The 16,690-nt window shown below is 52.0% G+C and overlaps 1 protein-coding gene across 2 annotated transcripts in view; it reads right to left on the bottom strand.

Moving 5' to 3' along the window:
* The window catches only part of Lamc3 (laminin subunit gamma 3), a 60,706-nt gene that overhangs the window by 21,296 nt on the left and 22,720 nt on the right, over nt 1-16,690 (bottom strand). Inside the window, exons 8-20 of one of the 2 annotated variants that reach the window (XM_021186157.1) lie at nt 14,955-15,091; nt 13,899-14,009; nt 12,223-12,415; nt 11,951-12,069; nt 10,969-11,193; nt 8,237-8,425; nt 6,139-6,384; nt 5,113-5,263; nt 4,417-4,559; nt 3,788-3,966; nt 2,152-2,293; nt 1,116-1,321; nt 802-878 (exon numbers count right to left, since the gene is read on the bottom strand). In XM_021186157.1, the coding sequence (XP_021041816.1) occupies nt 802-878; nt 1,116-1,321; nt 2,152-2,293; nt 3,788-3,966; nt 4,417-4,559; nt 5,113-5,263; nt 6,139-6,384; nt 8,237-8,425; nt 10,969-11,193; nt 11,951-12,069; nt 12,223-12,415; nt 13,899-14,009; nt 14,955-15,091 (2,118 nt within the window). Of the gene's footprint in view, nt 1-801; nt 879-1,115; nt 1,322-2,151; nt 2,294-3,787; nt 3,967-4,416; nt 4,560-5,112; nt 5,264-6,138; nt 6,385-8,236; nt 8,426-10,968; nt 11,194-11,947; nt 12,070-12,222; nt 12,416-13,898; nt 14,010-14,954; nt 15,092-16,690 lie in introns of both variants that reach the window. The other variant, XM_029474612.1, reaches the window with a different exon arrangement.

Genomic DNA, 16,690 nt, shown 5'->3' with positions numbered 1-16,690 from the left:
CAAAAAAAAAAAAAAGAAATCTGCCTGCCTTTGCCTCCCAAGTGCTGGGATTAAAGTCGTGTGCCACCACTGCCCAGCTTTTTTTTTTTTTTTAAGATTTATTTATTATTATAAATAAGCACACTGTAGCTGACTTCAGACACACCAGAAGAGGGTGTCAGATCTCATTACGGTTGCTGAGATTTGAACTCAGGACCTTCGGAAGAGCAGTCAGGTGCTCTTACCCACTGAGCCATCTCACCAGCCCCCCCCCCCCACACCTTGGTTCTTAAGACAGGGTCTCTCATTGGGAACTAGGCTGGACTGGCTAACTAGTGTGCTCCCAGGATCACATCCTTATGGTGCATCCTGCATCCAGTATCTCTGCATCCTTATTGCTGAAGTTACAAGCCAGTGGCACCTGTTACAGCTGGCTTTTGACATGGCCTTTGGGGATTGACCTCAGGTCCTCATGCCTGTGTGATAAGTAAATTAACTGACTGAGCCACTTCCCCAGGCCCTGTGAACTACATCTTAAAAAAACGTGTGTGTGTTTTTAAGCCACCAGATGCCAAGATTCGGTCCATTGAGCAAGCTTTTCCCCAACACATCTGCACCTCCTTCTCTACCTCACCCAACCCCTTCCTATGCTGGTCACATCTACTCCCCCGCCCCACTGAGCAGCCCTTAGCTCATCTGGTCCTAGCTCCTAGAGGCTAACCCTGACAACTGGAGCCTGTCCAAGAAGGACTGCTCCACCCCCTCTGTCAACAGTAAGAGCAAGGAACACAGTCCCCCATACCCTGGAGCTCCACACCTCACCTTCTGGCGAGGATCTGGGCCTCTGATGCCAGGTGACTCCAATTGGTGGGTGCGCTGGATCCTTTCTGAAGACTTGCCTTAAGGAGCAGAGAGAAAAGCTAAGGCTTGTCCTGGAAAGTCAAGGTTTACAGCCGGGTAGCTGACTGGGCAAAAGAGAATGGTGTCAATATTGTGCCTTTCTCTGTCAGTGAGAGACCCAGTGTGAGCCAGTTTGCCGGTAACATCAAACCATGGGCAATCGATTAAGGACAGGGCTTGGGGGCAAAGACCCCTACATGGGCTCCAGAGGAAGCAGGGTTGGGGGATCATGGTACCAGAAATGAGAGAGCTGAGGCTGCACGAAGGACCTCCTCTTCTGAGGACTGCAATGTCTCCTCCAGCTCTGCCAGCTGGATGCAGGTCTTCTGAGCTCCAGCCTGGGCACAGTGTACATGCCCTCTCAGCACCTGCAACTGCTCCCAAGTGGCCTTCACAGAATCCTCCAGGCCCACCATCTGTTGCAGGAAGGTCCCCCGGGCCTCTGTGGGAAGCCAGTGACCCAGTGATCACTGATTGAGATTCCACATGAAAGGCCCCTCACTCAAGCTTCCACCTGAGACCTCCACCCGCCTGGGCACAGCTGGCTCCCCAGAGCTACTCTGCCCCCCTGCTTCCAGTACACCAAAGGAGAAATCTGCCCATTTTATAGCTGTAAAGGTTGAGGCTCAGGGATGGCAAACCGGGACTTGTAGGCCCTTTGGAACCACAGTGGGCATCTCCAGAATAGGAGCTGGTAGTTGTGCCCCAACTCAAGTCAGTGCTGTGACTCTCACTGAGTCCCGCGTGGGGCCATCCCACTGTCCTCTCATTTGATGCTTCGCCCTGCTCACCTTCTGCCAGCTGCCAAAGCACAGCTGCTTGCAAAAGGCAGCTGTACAGAGTGATCAGCTCAGTTTCAACATTCTGCAAAGTTTCCATATCCCAAGGCCACATTCCACCTGGCCTAATGACAGGTCTTCTTTTCTTAGTTACTAATTCTTTTGAAATGTGCCAAGCACTGGCTGGAGACAGGGCAGCAAGCCAACGGGCTGAGAACCAAAACCCCAGAGGACTGCACCTGTTCAGCACCTGGAACAGCGCCCCAGGCGCGCAAAAGTGTGTGGCTAAATGGTTAAATGAGTGAAGCCAGACCAGGTTTCCCTGAGCTTATAGTCAGTGCAGGGCAGGAGGCAGGGACAGAGACGCATGTTAATGTCGTTACAGATGGGCTAGGGACATGGGAGGAGAGGCCTGTGGGGTGTCATGACTATCCTGAGATAGTCCCCTCACCTCTACCAGTCCCCTCACCACCCAGTGTGCCATCCTCTGTACCTTGAAGTAGGTGGTGACCTTGGTAGACATCCCCCAGAGGGGCTTCTCCCTGCAGAATGTCTAGTGGTCCCCAGGGGCTACCACAGTCAGACCTCTGAAGCCATCCCTCCATCAGCATCAGCCTGGCCTTCAGCTTGGCTGCCTGCAGAGGACAGTGGGAAGGAAAGCTGTGTGAGACCAGGCTCTCCTGGTGCTGTGTATTACCCTTGGCTTTGGCCTGCTTCATCCTTTCCTTGGGTTCTCCCCTTTCTATCCTGCATGCACCTCAGTGCTAAGGGCTCACCAGCCCCCAGGACCCATCTTGCCAACTTCACCATCTACTTCCACTCTTACAGCCTAGTACCTGCTGACACCATGCCAGCCACACCCATGCCCTACTGAGGGAGGGACAGAGGGAGTGAAAAGGAGGCCCATGAAGATGTGTGCAAATGAGTGCATGTATGCATATGTGTTTTTATATGTGCATGTGTGTCCATGTTTGCATGGACAGGGGCATATGCACACACATATGTGTATGGAGGTCAGAGATCAACATTGGAAATTGTTCCTGTTTGGATAACACCAACTTTGCTGGGTTATATTTGTTTGGTTTTGTTTTTAAACAGAATCCTTCACTGACCTAGAGCTCATCAAGTGATCTCTGCTGACCAGCCAGCAAGCCAAGGGGATCTGCTTGTCTTTGCCTTCCTAGCTTCTGGATGCCATGATGCCCCCTTTTTCCTGGTTTCTGAGGTCCTCAAACTTGCAGGCTAAGCTCTTTTCCGGCCCCCATGCATAGCTTTGTCTGTCCTGGTCACTGTTTCTGGGCTCAGCACACAGTGCAGGTGCCATGGGCATGTGCTGCCAGTGTGTGCTGGGTTGAGCTCATGCTTTCACCCATGTGCACAGCAGCTGCATTTAAGCTGTGTGGAGCAGGAGCCAGCTGTGACATGGGTGCCTGCCGTGGCTCTATGCCCTTTGCAATCACATTAAGCAGAGGGCTGGGTCCCAAGCTCTGCCCTCAGACCCAAAGCCTCCAGTGCTCAGACAGAGCCTAGACTTTCTGTGCCTTTTGTGAACTCATTTGGAAGAAAAAAAAACTGTTCTAGGTGGGGGGTGGGGGTGAGGGTGGGGGGACATGGTAGCTTAGTTTACCCAATGGTGCAAAATGCATGATGTCCTACAAAAATGGAAATGGCTGGGCATAGGGACCTGGCCTGCTGCCCCATGAGCTAGCGCTCAGGATGGACCGCTTTCTTCTGCATCACCTTGTGTTCTCTGAGCCACACTGGGCCCGGGAGGCTCAAAGGCTTGAACGAGCTATTCTGGAGTTGGATATTAAGCCTTCCAAAGTTGTCCTCTGTTTGGACAAAGGGGGAGGGGACTCCTGGTCTGGCCTGTCATCCCATCCCCACTGAGCTGGACAAGTATGACCTTGTCTTTGGGAGGGTAGGATGGGATGTGACAAGAGGACCAAATGAGGGCCAGGTGGATTGGGATGAGGAGGCTGGGTGAACTTAGGAGAGGGTGGCCAGTGGGAACACAGGCTTGAGATCTGTGGATGGCCAGGCAGCCTCTGGGCCATAGCATGGGGCTGGTGCTCTATGGAGATGTGAAATCGATCTGAAGGTGGGCGTATCTGGGTGTTACAACTTACCTCTTCCTTCACTAGGGCATAGCAGGTGGGACACTCTTGGCAGCCTGTGTCACCGTCCGCGAGGAAGAAATTATCCTGGCAGCGGTCGCATTTATAGCCCACAAAGCCAGGCCGGCACACACAGGTGCTGTTCTCATGGCACTGAGATGAGGCAGCACCCAGTGGGGAGCACCTACAGTCTGGAGGAGAGCAGCCAGCTTTGGGACTCGATGGTGATCCCCTACTCACCTCCCACTCCCAAATCTGAATTTGCACAACCCCTGAGTGTTCTGCAATGCAAACTCCAGGGGTCCATGCCAAAGACTAATCAGAAGGTTAGAGCTGGCAACCTCCTCTTCAATTTCATTTAATGCACTGTCCCCAGGGACCCAGAACTGCCAAAACAGTGGCTGTACAAGCAAAGAAACTGGCTCACAAGTGACCTGCTGTTGGCAGATATGCAGGGTGCAGTGGTCACATTAGAGGTACCTCTAGGACCCCTCATCCCTCACACTCCTGCACCTCAAGTTCTCCAGACCCAGCATTGAAGCTTGTCATCTTCCCCACCATACCTGCTTCTCGTGGGTCATTCCCCAGCAAGAGACCTTGGCCCTGCTCTCCCACAGCCCACCAGGACCCAGCTTGCTCACCTCGGCAGCCCTTGATGGAGAAGCCAAAGAAACCTAACTGGCATCTGTCACAGGCTTGGCCAGTGACACCGGGTCGGCAGGGACACTGGCCAGTCTTGGGGTGGCACTTATTCTCCAAGGATCCAAGTGGGTGACATTTGCAGCTATGAAATGAAACAAGAATGAGGGTTGATCAGGCTGCCGCTGAACCTCAAATAGCTGGAGAGGTACTCAGGGACAAAGGACACAGGGGAGGAAAAAAAAAAAACAACCCCAAGCCACCATGGGCACAGATCTACAGATCTGGTAAGTCACTGTGAAATTCACACACATTGAAGGCTCCAAGGAGCTACACAAGGAAGACTTCCCTCAGCCTTTCCCTGGGGTCTTCCTTTGAAGCTGAGACATCTGTCTCAGGTGCTGCTGTGGTCAAAAAAAATCACCCAGTGATAGGTGTTATTGAGATGAGAATCAGAGCAGACCAGCCCCATGCCCACCTAGCCACCTGGGCAGTTCTTGGCCTGCCTCCTGGGCTGGCAGAGCCTCCTGGGCATCTGATACCGAGAGACTGAGCTCTTGTACCCTTTGGTGAAGGGCACAGCGTATCTGGAAATGGACCTGAGATGGCACATTCCAGACCAGGCCTGTCCCTGAGGCTCCATGGTGTTCTCTTTCCCCGGCAAGACACCCAGGGGCACTCATAGCCTCATGCCCTACCTCTGGCAGCCCCTCCCAGACTGGAGGTCATAGAAGCCAGGGCTGCAGTGGCTGCAGTCCCTCCCGGAGACATAAGGCAGGCAGACACACTGGCCAGTCACAGGGTTGCAGGTCTTCTCACTGACTGAGCCCCTCAGGTCACAGCTGCAGGCTGAGAGTTGCAGGAAAGGGTATTTTAGAATCATCTACTTTGACTTTAGGGGTTATAGGCAGAATCTAGGAAGCCAAGGGAGCCCCAGAGATGACAGTTATTCAGGCCAGGTTCCTGAGATCCTCTTGGGTAAGGCTCAAGGGACAAACTCAAGTCTCAGCCCATTTGCTATGTCAGCCCAGAAGAGTGGGGCTACAGAAGTTCTCCTGAGTCTGCCTCAAGCTGCAGGTTGGAGACAAGGCCAGAGATGTGGTTCCTGATCACTGGCAGAGCCTGGCAGCCATCTCTGGAGCTACATACTTCTGCTCTCCCAGGAACTATAGTGCAGCACCCTTTTTGATGCCAGGGCGGGGTTTCTGGGAGGTGGGTCCACACTGCAGGGCACTGAGGTGTGGGTGATGCCATGTGAGAAACGGTTCTGAGGGCATCTGATCAGCGTGAAAGCTGAGCTGCTGATGCAGGACTTTTAGGAGCCTGATTCAGGCAGATGCAGGCTGTGGTCCTGTGGCAGGCACGAGGCTGAGTGCAGCCCAGGCAGGTAAAGGGGGGCAGATGAAAGTCTTGACCTTACCATCCCCGCATCAGCCTCATGTGCTAACTATCGATATGAGAGAAGTGCTGGATTATTAATGTAGGGCAAAAGTGTGGGATGAGAGCTTATGAGATGTCAGGACTGAAGGGGCCTTAGGGGAGAACAAATCCCAGTGCTTTTTAGAGAACAAAGAAGGCAAGAGACCTGCCTAAGGCGGCCCAGACAAGCAGAGGGGCCAGCTGGTTTGATAGCTTTCTCAGCTATCCTGTCTGGGTCCCGAATGAGGGTTGAGGACAGTGGTTCTCGTGCCTTACCCCATGGGCCCAGGATTTCGGGCACTCACGAGCACATTTGTCCACAGGCCTTGTGGCCACGGCACTCCCATAGAAACCCTCCAGACAGTGCTCGCAGTGGGCCCCTGTCGTGTTGTACAGACAGCGCAAGCAGTGGCCAGAATGAGGATCACAGTTGCCCACAGCGTTGAGATCCACGTTCCCGTTGCACTGGCATTGGCGGCAGGGCTGGGGAGCTCCAGAGAGCCCTAGAGGATCCCCAAAAAAGCCATCTTCGCAGCTCTCACATCGTCGTCCTGTGGATGGGAGGGGCAGGTTTGGAGCACTGGCCAGCTGCACTCACAAGCAGGCTGTATAGCTATCATATAGCCTCTGAGGCTATGTGGGGTCTCTGGCTCAAGCTGGCCTACAGTCAGGTACTAGAGCACTGCCCGCTGGCAGTGTGGCCTTGGGCAAGCCATCATGCCTTCCTCATTCCTGGCTCCTCGCCTCTATAGTGAGGAGAGCTTTGTAGCTGCTCCACAAGAGGCCTCGATGAGGTTATTTGTGCAGAGCACTAACTGCAGAGCACTCAGCAGTAACAGGTACCACAGGGTCCACCATCATCCTTTGCATCTTTATTAGCATCTTCCTCAGCATCACTTGGACTTTGGTCAGGCTCAACTCAGAAGTCCAGGGAAGCTGCATGCTACTCTCTCCCAAGGCCCCAGGAGGTGATGTGGGTAAAGAAGCTAGCGGAAATCTGAAATCGTTGATCTGTAAGCTACCCAGGCCCTCTCTCTGGGGGTGGTTCCCTCTGGCAGCCGCAACTGCTCCTGTGATGTCCTCTCTTAGGAATGTCCCATCCACCCTGCAAACATCTCTCACTGTTCACTCTCACTGCCTGGGTTTAGAGGGGGTCAGGAAATGGGGATAGGTAAGAAATAGAGGGGCAGTCTGATGCCAGTGGGTACAGAGTCTAACCCCCAGGGAGCAGGATACTCCACAAAACCATTCAGTGCAGACACTAATCCCATATACTAAATGTCTCAGAAGGACAACATTCTCTTCTACTTAGAGGAGACAAATTCAGAGACATAATCAGATAGTAGTGAGGAGTGGGTGCGGGACAGGGAGCTTAGATGACAGCTCAGTGGGCACGGCGGGCGCTCACTGGGGAGGATGGTGGCAGGGAACAGCCCACGATGCCAGGGCCCCTTAGGCCAATGAATCACACGCTTAAAATGATGGCCAAGGAGGACAGCTTTATGATATGGGTTTTATTATGATAAAGAATTAATGATGTAATATACCGATAGCCGTTTAATTGTCCACTTTAAGTGGGTGACTTTGTGGGGCATTGCAGTCACCTCAAAGGCTGTTAAACGCACCTCTGAGGGAAGAGCGGGGGAGGGGGAAGCCCTGCAGCAGAGAGTGGGAGCAGGAAGGGTGGAACCTGGGAGGAGAGGGCTGTTTGCCTCTTGTTGCCTGATAGATACTCACCAAAACCTGAACTCTGGAAAGTCCTGTGTGTGTGTGTGTGTGTGTGCGCACGTGTGTGTACAGGCAAACGAGTGTGCATGTGTGTGGATGTACACATACGTGTATGTGCGTGAAAGCCGGAGATCAGTGTTGGGTGTCATCCTTAATCTCTACCTTGTGTTTTGAGACAGGACCCCTGAGCCCCACTGTTCCTCCTGGACTCCCGGTATCCCCCTGCCTTTGCCTCCCCAGCGCCAAGGGGATAGGAATGTGGTCCCTGCCCTTGATCTTTGTCTACTGTGCTCTAAGTCTCAGACTCAGGTGGTCTGGTTTCTTCAGCATCACTTCCCAAGCTGAGCCTTCCTTTGAGACATGCCAACCTCAGCGTTGGGGTTTTCTGCAGTGAGGATCCCAGGTCCCTTGGCTTCCTCCCAACAACTTTAAAAACAACTCTAAAACCCCACATATAGGCCTTCCAAGGTTCCATTATATATGGCCAAGGCCCCAGGTCTGCAGTAACTCTCAGCATACTGGGGCCTTGACAAGGAGACTCTGTCCTCAGAAGTCATGCTTGCCACCCTTGGACCATGTTCTGTCCCACCTGTCATACCCTAACCTCTGTTAGAACCAGGGCAGGATCAGGGCTCAGGCTTGGTCTTTCTGGGAAACAAAGCACAAGCCACTCACCTCTCTGACCAGGAGGGCAGTGTGTGCACACCACATCTCCACTCTCTGGGATGGTTGCACAGGCTGATTGGCCAGGGCACGGACAGGGCTGGCAATCATCAGCATGGCCTGAGAAGGCATTACCGTAGAAACCTGGCATGCACCGCTCACAGGATGGACCCTCGGTGTGGTGGCCACACAGGCAGATCCCTAAGGAGCAAGGCACTTGTTCACTACCTCAGCCCAGAAGCCCCTGGAACAGTGGTTCTCAACCTTCCTAATGCTGCGAATCTTTTTTTTTTTTTTTTTTTTTTTTGGTTTTTCAAGGCAGAGTTTCTCTGTGTCGCTCTGGCTGTCCTAGAACTCACTCTAGACCAGGCTGGCCTCGAACTCAGAAATCCACCTGCCTCTGCCTCCCAAGTGTTGGGATTAAAGGCAAGCGCCACTGGCATGCTGTGACTCTTTAACACAGTTCCTCATGATGTGGTGACCCCCAACCATAAAGTTTTTTCTGTTGCTACTTTATAACTGTAATTTTGCTACTACAGTTAGGAATTGTAAAGTAAAGATTTTTGGAGATAGAGGTTTGCCAAGACGTTGCGACTTACAGAGTGAGAACTGCTACCCTAGACAGTGAGTATCCTGGTGGAGGAGTTGAGGGACACACACTGGTAGACTAGAGAGACAGGAGCTTGGGGTAAATCCCGCTGAGCCAGACTGCCTGGGTTCATGTCCATCACTTAAGGTTTGTGTGTGTGAGCTGGGAAAACCTTCTAACCCGCCCCTCGGTGGGTAAGAGGTGTGGCTCTGCCACCTACTGGCTGGGTGGCCATCTTGCACCTCAGATCCCTGTCTTAGAGGCTGGGATGGATGGTAACAGAGGCCACACCACAAATATGCTGGCAGGAGTGGATGGATGGGGTGGCAGAGCCAGGGCTGGGGGCAGGGGTGGGCAGGGACAATTGGACACTGTTCACTATTCCTATCTCACAGCTCTCCCGACCAATGAAAGGCACAGCAACAGTGTTTCCTTGCCCTGCTCCTGTGTTGTCTTCACCTTGAGGGCCCCACTTAAAGGGAGACCCTGGCTCAGGCTTCCAGTCTTGCAGGGGCTCACTCTGTACAGGAACTATAGTATGTACATGCTATTGGTATGGCAACTCTTGGTACTGGAAGACGAAGGACACCACAGACCCCCTTCTCCAGTCCAGCAACCCCTGGAGTCTGCTCAGAGCCTAGGGTTGTGACTCACCATGGGGACCCAAGAGGGGCCCTACAGGAGACAACCAGCAGTGTCCAGCCATGGCTGTGAGGAGAACGGAAGGGAATTTCATTCCCTAGGTAGGCAGAGCCAGGGAGGATTCCTGCTTCAGCTCACACCCTCAGGCTTGATTCTTAGACCAGCTGCTCTACCCATTTTACAGACGAAGGCTAACTTATACGGAATGGAAAGTTGTGGCAAAGTCAAGGGCTCCGTGGGGGTGAAAAATCAGTTCCATCTCATGAGGAGATTCTGTTTCCTCAACAGGATCTGCAGGGAGCATTATCCAGGAAAGGGTTGCGAGGCTTCATCTAGGCTCAATTGGTGATGTCTGCCGGGCACAGGAGCCATGGATAATGTTCTATGTATCAGAGATCCCACCTGTCTTGGGGAGGCAGCAGGGCGAAAGGCCTGTGACACAGAGGTGAAAAGGCCTGTGTCTGTCCCCTAGCGCCTCCTGGCCACATGACCTCTGGAGAGGTTTCTGTATCTCTGTAGGTAGGAGAAGTAGCTCTACTGAATGACAGCCACCACCCCCCCTCCCCAAGCTGGTGGGAGGTGTGGCTCTGTCACCTACAGGTCATGAGGTCACCCCACTTGGAAACAAATGGGACAATAATGGAGAATATATTACTTGCATGTCTACAGGAATTAAGGAGAAGACATTAGGGAGGAAGGGGATACGACTATTTTATTCCTTCCTTTATATTATTCCTTTATATATATATTTGGTTTTTCGAGACAGGGTTTCTCTGTGTAGCCTTGGCTGGCCTCGAACTCAGAAATCCACCTGCCTCTGCCTCCTGAGTGCTGGGATTAAAGACGTGCACCACCACGCCCGGCTTTATTCCTTTATATTATTTATCTATCTCTCCCAGGAAAAGAGCCCACCCACGGCCCACCCCGTCAGCTACCCCTGAACTTCAGTGCAAAGAGCGTTCTGTTCTTTTAAATGTCTAGACAATTCCTGACCTTCATGGACTTTGTCTCCATGGCCTGGGCAGTGTATACTACTGCTGTCTGTACTGTATAGATGGGGACATTCAGGGAGAGAAGTGACTTTTCCAAGGTTACAGTCACGAAGCAGTGAGGACACTTGGCTTGTGGCTTTGGGTGAACACCCATGAGCTCCTGTCATTGTACGACTCTCTGAATGTCTTTCTCCTGTTGCTGTCTGTGCTGGTAATTCTTATAGCACCTGCTGGGAAGCAAGGCTCTGAGGGGTCTTTCCCAGGGCCTGCAGGGTGTGGTGGTGGAGGAGGAGGAGTGGGCAGACGCCTGTAGAGAGGCTGGCTGAAGCCCCCTCAGGTGCATACAATCCCTGGCCCCTAGGTTCCAGTCAGGACTTTTGGTGTAATAGGAGGAGTCCCAGGGAACAGGGCAAGGACAGGCCAGTGCCCATGTCTCCCAAGGGCCATCTGTGAGGTCCAGTCGTCATGCCACCATATCCGCATAGCTCAGGGAGCTTTGGAATGGGATTCTGGGGACTTACCTGTGTTGGGGTCACAGGTGCCATGCTGGTTGCAGGTGCAGGGGATGCAGTTGGCATAGGGACCCCCATGAGGTATTTCTCTCTTGTATCCCGGAGCACAGAATTCACAGAACTGGCCTGTGTATCCCTGGGGACATAAGCAGGTCTCCACCCAAGAGGCTGGAGGGGCAAGCTCACGCTGGGGCCGGGCCGATGTGAGCTGAACTTCACACAAGAGCACTTGGCCTGCAGAATGAGAAGCAAGGGGGGACCTGCATCCATGTCCAGTCGATACTTCCTGAGAACCCACAAGGGGGCCCATGCATACAAAGGGGTCAACTGTTTGAGACAGGGTGTTCGCTGTATAGCCTGTGCAGTCTTCAAGCTTGCAATCCTCTGGCCTTGACCTCTTACGTGCTGGGATTACAGGCATGAATTACTGCTACGCCAGGCTTCAAGAACAATTTTAAAATCAACAGTCAAGGCTGGGTGTGGTGGCGCATGCCTTTAAACTCGGGAGGCAGAGGCAGGTGGATTTCTGAGTTTGAGGCCAGCCTGGTCTACAAAGTGAGTTCCAGGACAGCCAGGGCTATACAGAGAAACCCTGTCTCGAAAAACAAAACCAAAACCAAAAAAAAAAAAAAAAACAAAAAACCAAACCAAACCAAACCAAACCAAAACCAAAAAAAACAGTTGGGTGAATTTAGAATCCGGATCAGCCCATGAAGTGGCTGAGGTGCAATGTCATTGTTGGCCAGCAGGGTGAGCAGTGCTCACAGGAAGATGAGGGACGGGGTGGTACAGGATTCTGTCAAGGATGTGAACCGGCTTCCTAGAGTTGTTCTTCCCCAGGACTTCCTGCTCCCGGCAGTCCAACCCCTGCCTCTGCCCTCAGACACACTTCTGTTGCCTTGTGCAAGTGTCCTGATTCCTCAATCTCAGAATCCGTGCTGGGGGAACTCCATGGACCATGTTCTAAGGGTGTGAACTGTTATCATACTACCAGAATGGCCCGGTCCTTGGCCACTGGTCCAGATGCTCAGAGCAGTCAGATTGGAAAGCAGGCGCTGGAAGTGGAAGGTGGGCAGTGGGGACTCTGCCTCCTCAGAAGTCTCCTGCAAGCTGTAAAGGACAGAAAATCAATGGGACAGCCTGATGTAGGGACAGGTGGTGCCAAGAGGCTGGGGTCCTCAGAGCCTCCCAGTGTGCCTAGCCCTCAAAGGCCACTTTGCCTGCCACCCCACTCCCACCTCTCAGGACTGGGAGGACACTTACAGGAACTGGAGCTGAACTCGTCTTGGCTGCCTGGTGTCCTGAGGGCTGGGTAGACTGGAGGGCCTCAGAGCCAGAGCCAAACCTGCCCCCTCCAGTCTCAGCTGCATAGGAGGTAGGGAGCCTCCAGGGGGTACTTGGAGGGTCAGTATGACTGGCTGTCCATAGCTGAGTCTCTGGTCTCCCAGGAACTTCTCTGAAGATAAGAGGGAAGAGGTTTGATAGCTCCATATGCTTAATTTGATTCTATCATCTGTATTCTTATTTGTTTATTATCTATCTATCTATCTATCTATCTATCTATCTATCTATCTATCTATCTATCATTCAAATGTAGGAGTACTCTGCATGTACACCTACATGCCAGAAGAGGGCATCAGATCCCTTTATAGATGGTCATGAGTCACCAGCCACCATGTGGATGCTGGGTCTTGAACTCAGGACCTCTGGAAGAGCAACCAGAGTACTTAACAGCTGAGCCATCCCACCAGCCCCTAGCATCTGCATAGATGGCAACAATAAACCATCCAAGCACAATGCAATTCAAGGCCAGGGCTGGGGAGATGTCCTAGTGGTTAGAGTGCTTGACACAGAGTGACAGAACCAGAGTCTGGGTTCCTAGAACCCATGCTCAATGGGCATGGTGGCCTGCTGTAATCCTAGCCTCAGAAGCTAGAGCAAGGAAATCTCTAGAACAAGCTGGCTAGTGGGGGACTGGCCTGTCAGCGAGCTCCGGGTTTGACTGAGACACCCTGCCTCAATGAACAAGGCGGAACAAGGTGGAAGAGAGATGTCAGATGATTTCTCACATCAACTTCTGGCTTCCACATGCACTTGTGCCCATACACATGATTGTGCCCACTTCCACGCAAACATGCATCTTTCTCTCTCTCTCTCTCTCTCTCTCTCTCTCACACACACACACACACACACACACACACACACACAGTATTTTGATGATTTTACATATGCTGTGGTCTGACTGAAGAGTCATAACACCCAGAGGTGTCCCCAAGCATAATCCCTGGGGTCTAACCAGAGGCGATTTGACCAGGTCAAAAAGGACTAAGCTGCAGCTAGAGTAGGAGATGTCTATTGGATTATCCAGTAAGGTCCAGGGGATCTCCAGGGAGGAAGAGACGAAGGTCAGTTGTGATCATAAGAAGGACAGCTTTTCTGAAGGTGGGGGAGGGTGTGGACTCTGGAGGGGAGACACAGCCCTGTGACGTGATGCCCAGTCCCTGCTTCCGGTTTCCAATACACAAAGAGAATAAATGTATGTGTTCCATGCTACCGAATCCATGGCCGCTCGCCAGCACCTGTTTGACTGGCACCCTAAGCTTGTGCTGAAAGAATCCTTCTAGCAAAATATTAAGAGGTGGGGATTCGCCGGGCGTGGTGACACACGCCTTTAATCCCAGCACTCGGGAGGCAGAGGCAGGCGGATTTCTGAGTTCGAGGTCAGCCTGGTCTACAGAGTGAGTTCCAGGACAGCCAGGGCCACACAGAGAAACCCTGTCTCAAAAAACCAAACCAAACCAAACCAAACCAAACCAAACCAAAACCAAAACAAAAACCAACCAACCAACCAAACAGAATTCACCTACTCTGAAGATCTGAATTATTAGCAGCAGCGGGGACCTGGGATGTGTGACCAATGGAGACTGACTGTTACCTACTTGGGGCTGAGAGCTCCTCCCCTCCTCGCAGGCCCAGGAGAAGCCCACTCTGGCTCCCTTGCAGAGGATGCTCGGACACTCCCATGCTTCTGGTATGCCAGCCACCAGCTCCTAAATGTCGAACACAGAATATTCACCCCAACAGTGATGTGCAGTGACAAGTTCCAGTAGGGCTCTAAAGTCAGAGGGAGTTTGAGGCCAAGTTGGGTCACATAAGCCCCTGTCTCCCGAGGCATAACCACGATTCCTCGTCCCGGACAAACCTTGTGCAAGGTTGGCAAGAACTCTATCTACTGAGCTACATCCCTAGCCCTCTCTTTGTTGTCTTAGGATTCAGAGGAGAAGCCTTTGGCTAGTTTCAGGCCAATCACTGCTATGTGGTACCCTGCTTTCTGTGTGGTGTCCAGCAGAGGGCCCACTGCCTCTGTAACTGGACATCCTGAAATTGATGTCCAGTCTTTAAGACTAAACTCTCAGGTGTGGGGGAATGTTCCAAGGAGGATTGCTGGGCATCTGGACTCTGATGGATTGCAGAGCTTGGAGTTACACCCTCTTGTTCCAAAGACACAATCATAGTAGCCAGAACCAATCTCAGATAGATGGGATCTAGTCTGTAAACTGCGAATGAGAGACCTGTCTAGAAGGATCCTGAGATTGCCTAAAACAGGGAGCAGCACTGGCTGGCATACAGACGGTGCTTAATAAATGAAGGCCAAGATTCTAAGCTGAAACTCACATATACTGAGGAGACTAACTCTCCTGCTGGTAAGTGGAGGCTGCCCTACAGGACTCAGGGTTGCCGCAGCAATACCCAATTTTCCAGTGCTACCTGATGGTAAAGTGTAAGAGGCTGGAGGGGTGGTGGTTGGGGAAGGAGCCCCGGGGCAGTGGCAGATGCTGGGTGACTCCCTTTCCCACCCTACACACCACGGCTGTGGGGCACAGGGCGTCTTTCCAAAGGGGGAGATGGTGGAAGGGCTGTTGCTGTCCCCATCCCAGCTTCCAAATTGAGATTCTCAGCCAGGGCCAAGGAAGGCAGACCTCATGCACAATTACCATGGCGGAAGTCTGAGCGGATGTGGTGTTCCTGGAACCCAGCAGCAGGAGCACACACCTTGGAGTGGCCATAACAGAAGCAGCTGCTGCAGCCCGATGGATTGTGGGGCTGCAGGTTAAATGTCCCGGGGCGGCATCTGTAAGAGAGTCAGACTGGGTCACGTGAACAAGCCAGGATGGCATAGGACCAGGATCCAGACGATTAGGACTCCTGGGGAAATTTAAGAAAACATTTTTATTTTTATTTTTCTCTTAAAATCACAACGTACACAGACAAGACAGACAGTCCCCATGCCTGCCTGTTCTGTGTCTCTGCTGCTGATAAACGTCCTGGAAGCCAAGATCAGCACTGCCTAACTAATGTTAACAAGCTCTAGGTTGTGTCTGGGTTTCTTTTCTTTTCTCAATAATATGTTTTCCTGCTCCAGGACTTGACACTGCATTTAGCTTCTCCCTTGTGTCCTCTGATTTGTAAACATCTCCCTCTCATCTTTTGAGGTCTTGATACCTTCATTTCTGTGTTTTTTGTTTCTTTGTTTGTTCAAGGCAGGGTCGCACCATGCAACCCTGCCTGGCCCGGAACCCTCTATGTAGACAAGACTGTGGCCTTGAACTCAGAGAGCTCTTCCTGCCTCTGCCTCCCAAGTACTGACCCTAAAGGTGTACACCACCACAGCAGGCTTTGGGTCTTATTGTTGTTTGTTGGGTTTTTTGGGGGTGGGGTGGGGTTTGAGACAGGGTTTTTCTGTGTAGCCCTGGCTGTCCTAGAACTCACTTTGTAGACCAGGCTGGCCTTGAACTCAGAAATCCGCCTGCCTCTGCCTCTCAAGTGCTGGGGTGTTTGTTGTTTTTTATAAAGACAATTTTAATTTTAAAAGCGATATATATATATATATATATATATATATATATATATGCTTTGCTTGCAATCATGTTTCTGTACTGTGTGCATGTCTGATGCCTGCAGCATCCAGAGAGGGTGTTGAATCCCCTGGAACTGGAGTTTCAGATGGTTGTGAGCAACCATGTGGGTGAGTGGGTGATAGAAACTGAACCTGGGTCCTCTGAATAAGCAAGTGCTTCTAACTGCTGAGCTATCCTTCCAGCCCCCTTGTTTGTTTGTCTGTCTGTTTGTTCTATGTATGTATGTATGCATGTGTTTGTTTGTTTGAGGCAAGGTATTATTTTATATCCTGGCCTGCCTGGCCTTGTACTCATGACAATCCTGTCTCAGCCTCACAAGTGACACTGGCTGTGGTTGAATCATCTCCCAGCTACAATGCTGCCCACAAGGTTTTTGGTCTAATCAGTTGCTACAGTTTAGTTAATAGAAATCGGGCACTGGCCAGTGCATGGTGGTGCACGCCAGTAACCCCAGCAACCAGGAGGTGAAGGCAGGAGGACCAGGAGCTCAAGCCCATTTTCACCTACATAGCAAGTTCAAGGTTAGCCTGACCTACCTCAGGGTTAGGAGTGGTAGCACAGCAATTAATCCCAGCACTCAGGAGGCAGAGGCAGGCAGAGCTCTTGAGTATGGGGACAGCCTGGGCTGCACAGTGAGAACCTGTCTCAAACACAATAAACATCCCAGGAAGGGAAAGTAGCAAAGAACTTGCTTGCAACACTCTGAAAAAACCACCATTGCGGGCTGGTGAGATGGCTCAGTGGGTAAGAGCACCCGACTGCTCTTCCGAAGGTCCAGAGTTCAAATCCCAGCAACCACATGGTGGCTCACA

Source organism: Mus caroli, chromosome 2 (assembly GCF_900094665.2).
Source record: "Mus caroli chromosome 2, CAROLI_EIJ_v1.1, whole genome shotgun sequence".
Taxonomy (NCBI): Eukaryota; Metazoa; Chordata; class Mammalia; order Rodentia; family Muridae; genus Mus; species Mus caroli.
The sequence above is the reverse complement of the archived record's forward strand: the minus strand, read 5'-3'. Positions and strand labels throughout refer to the sequence as shown.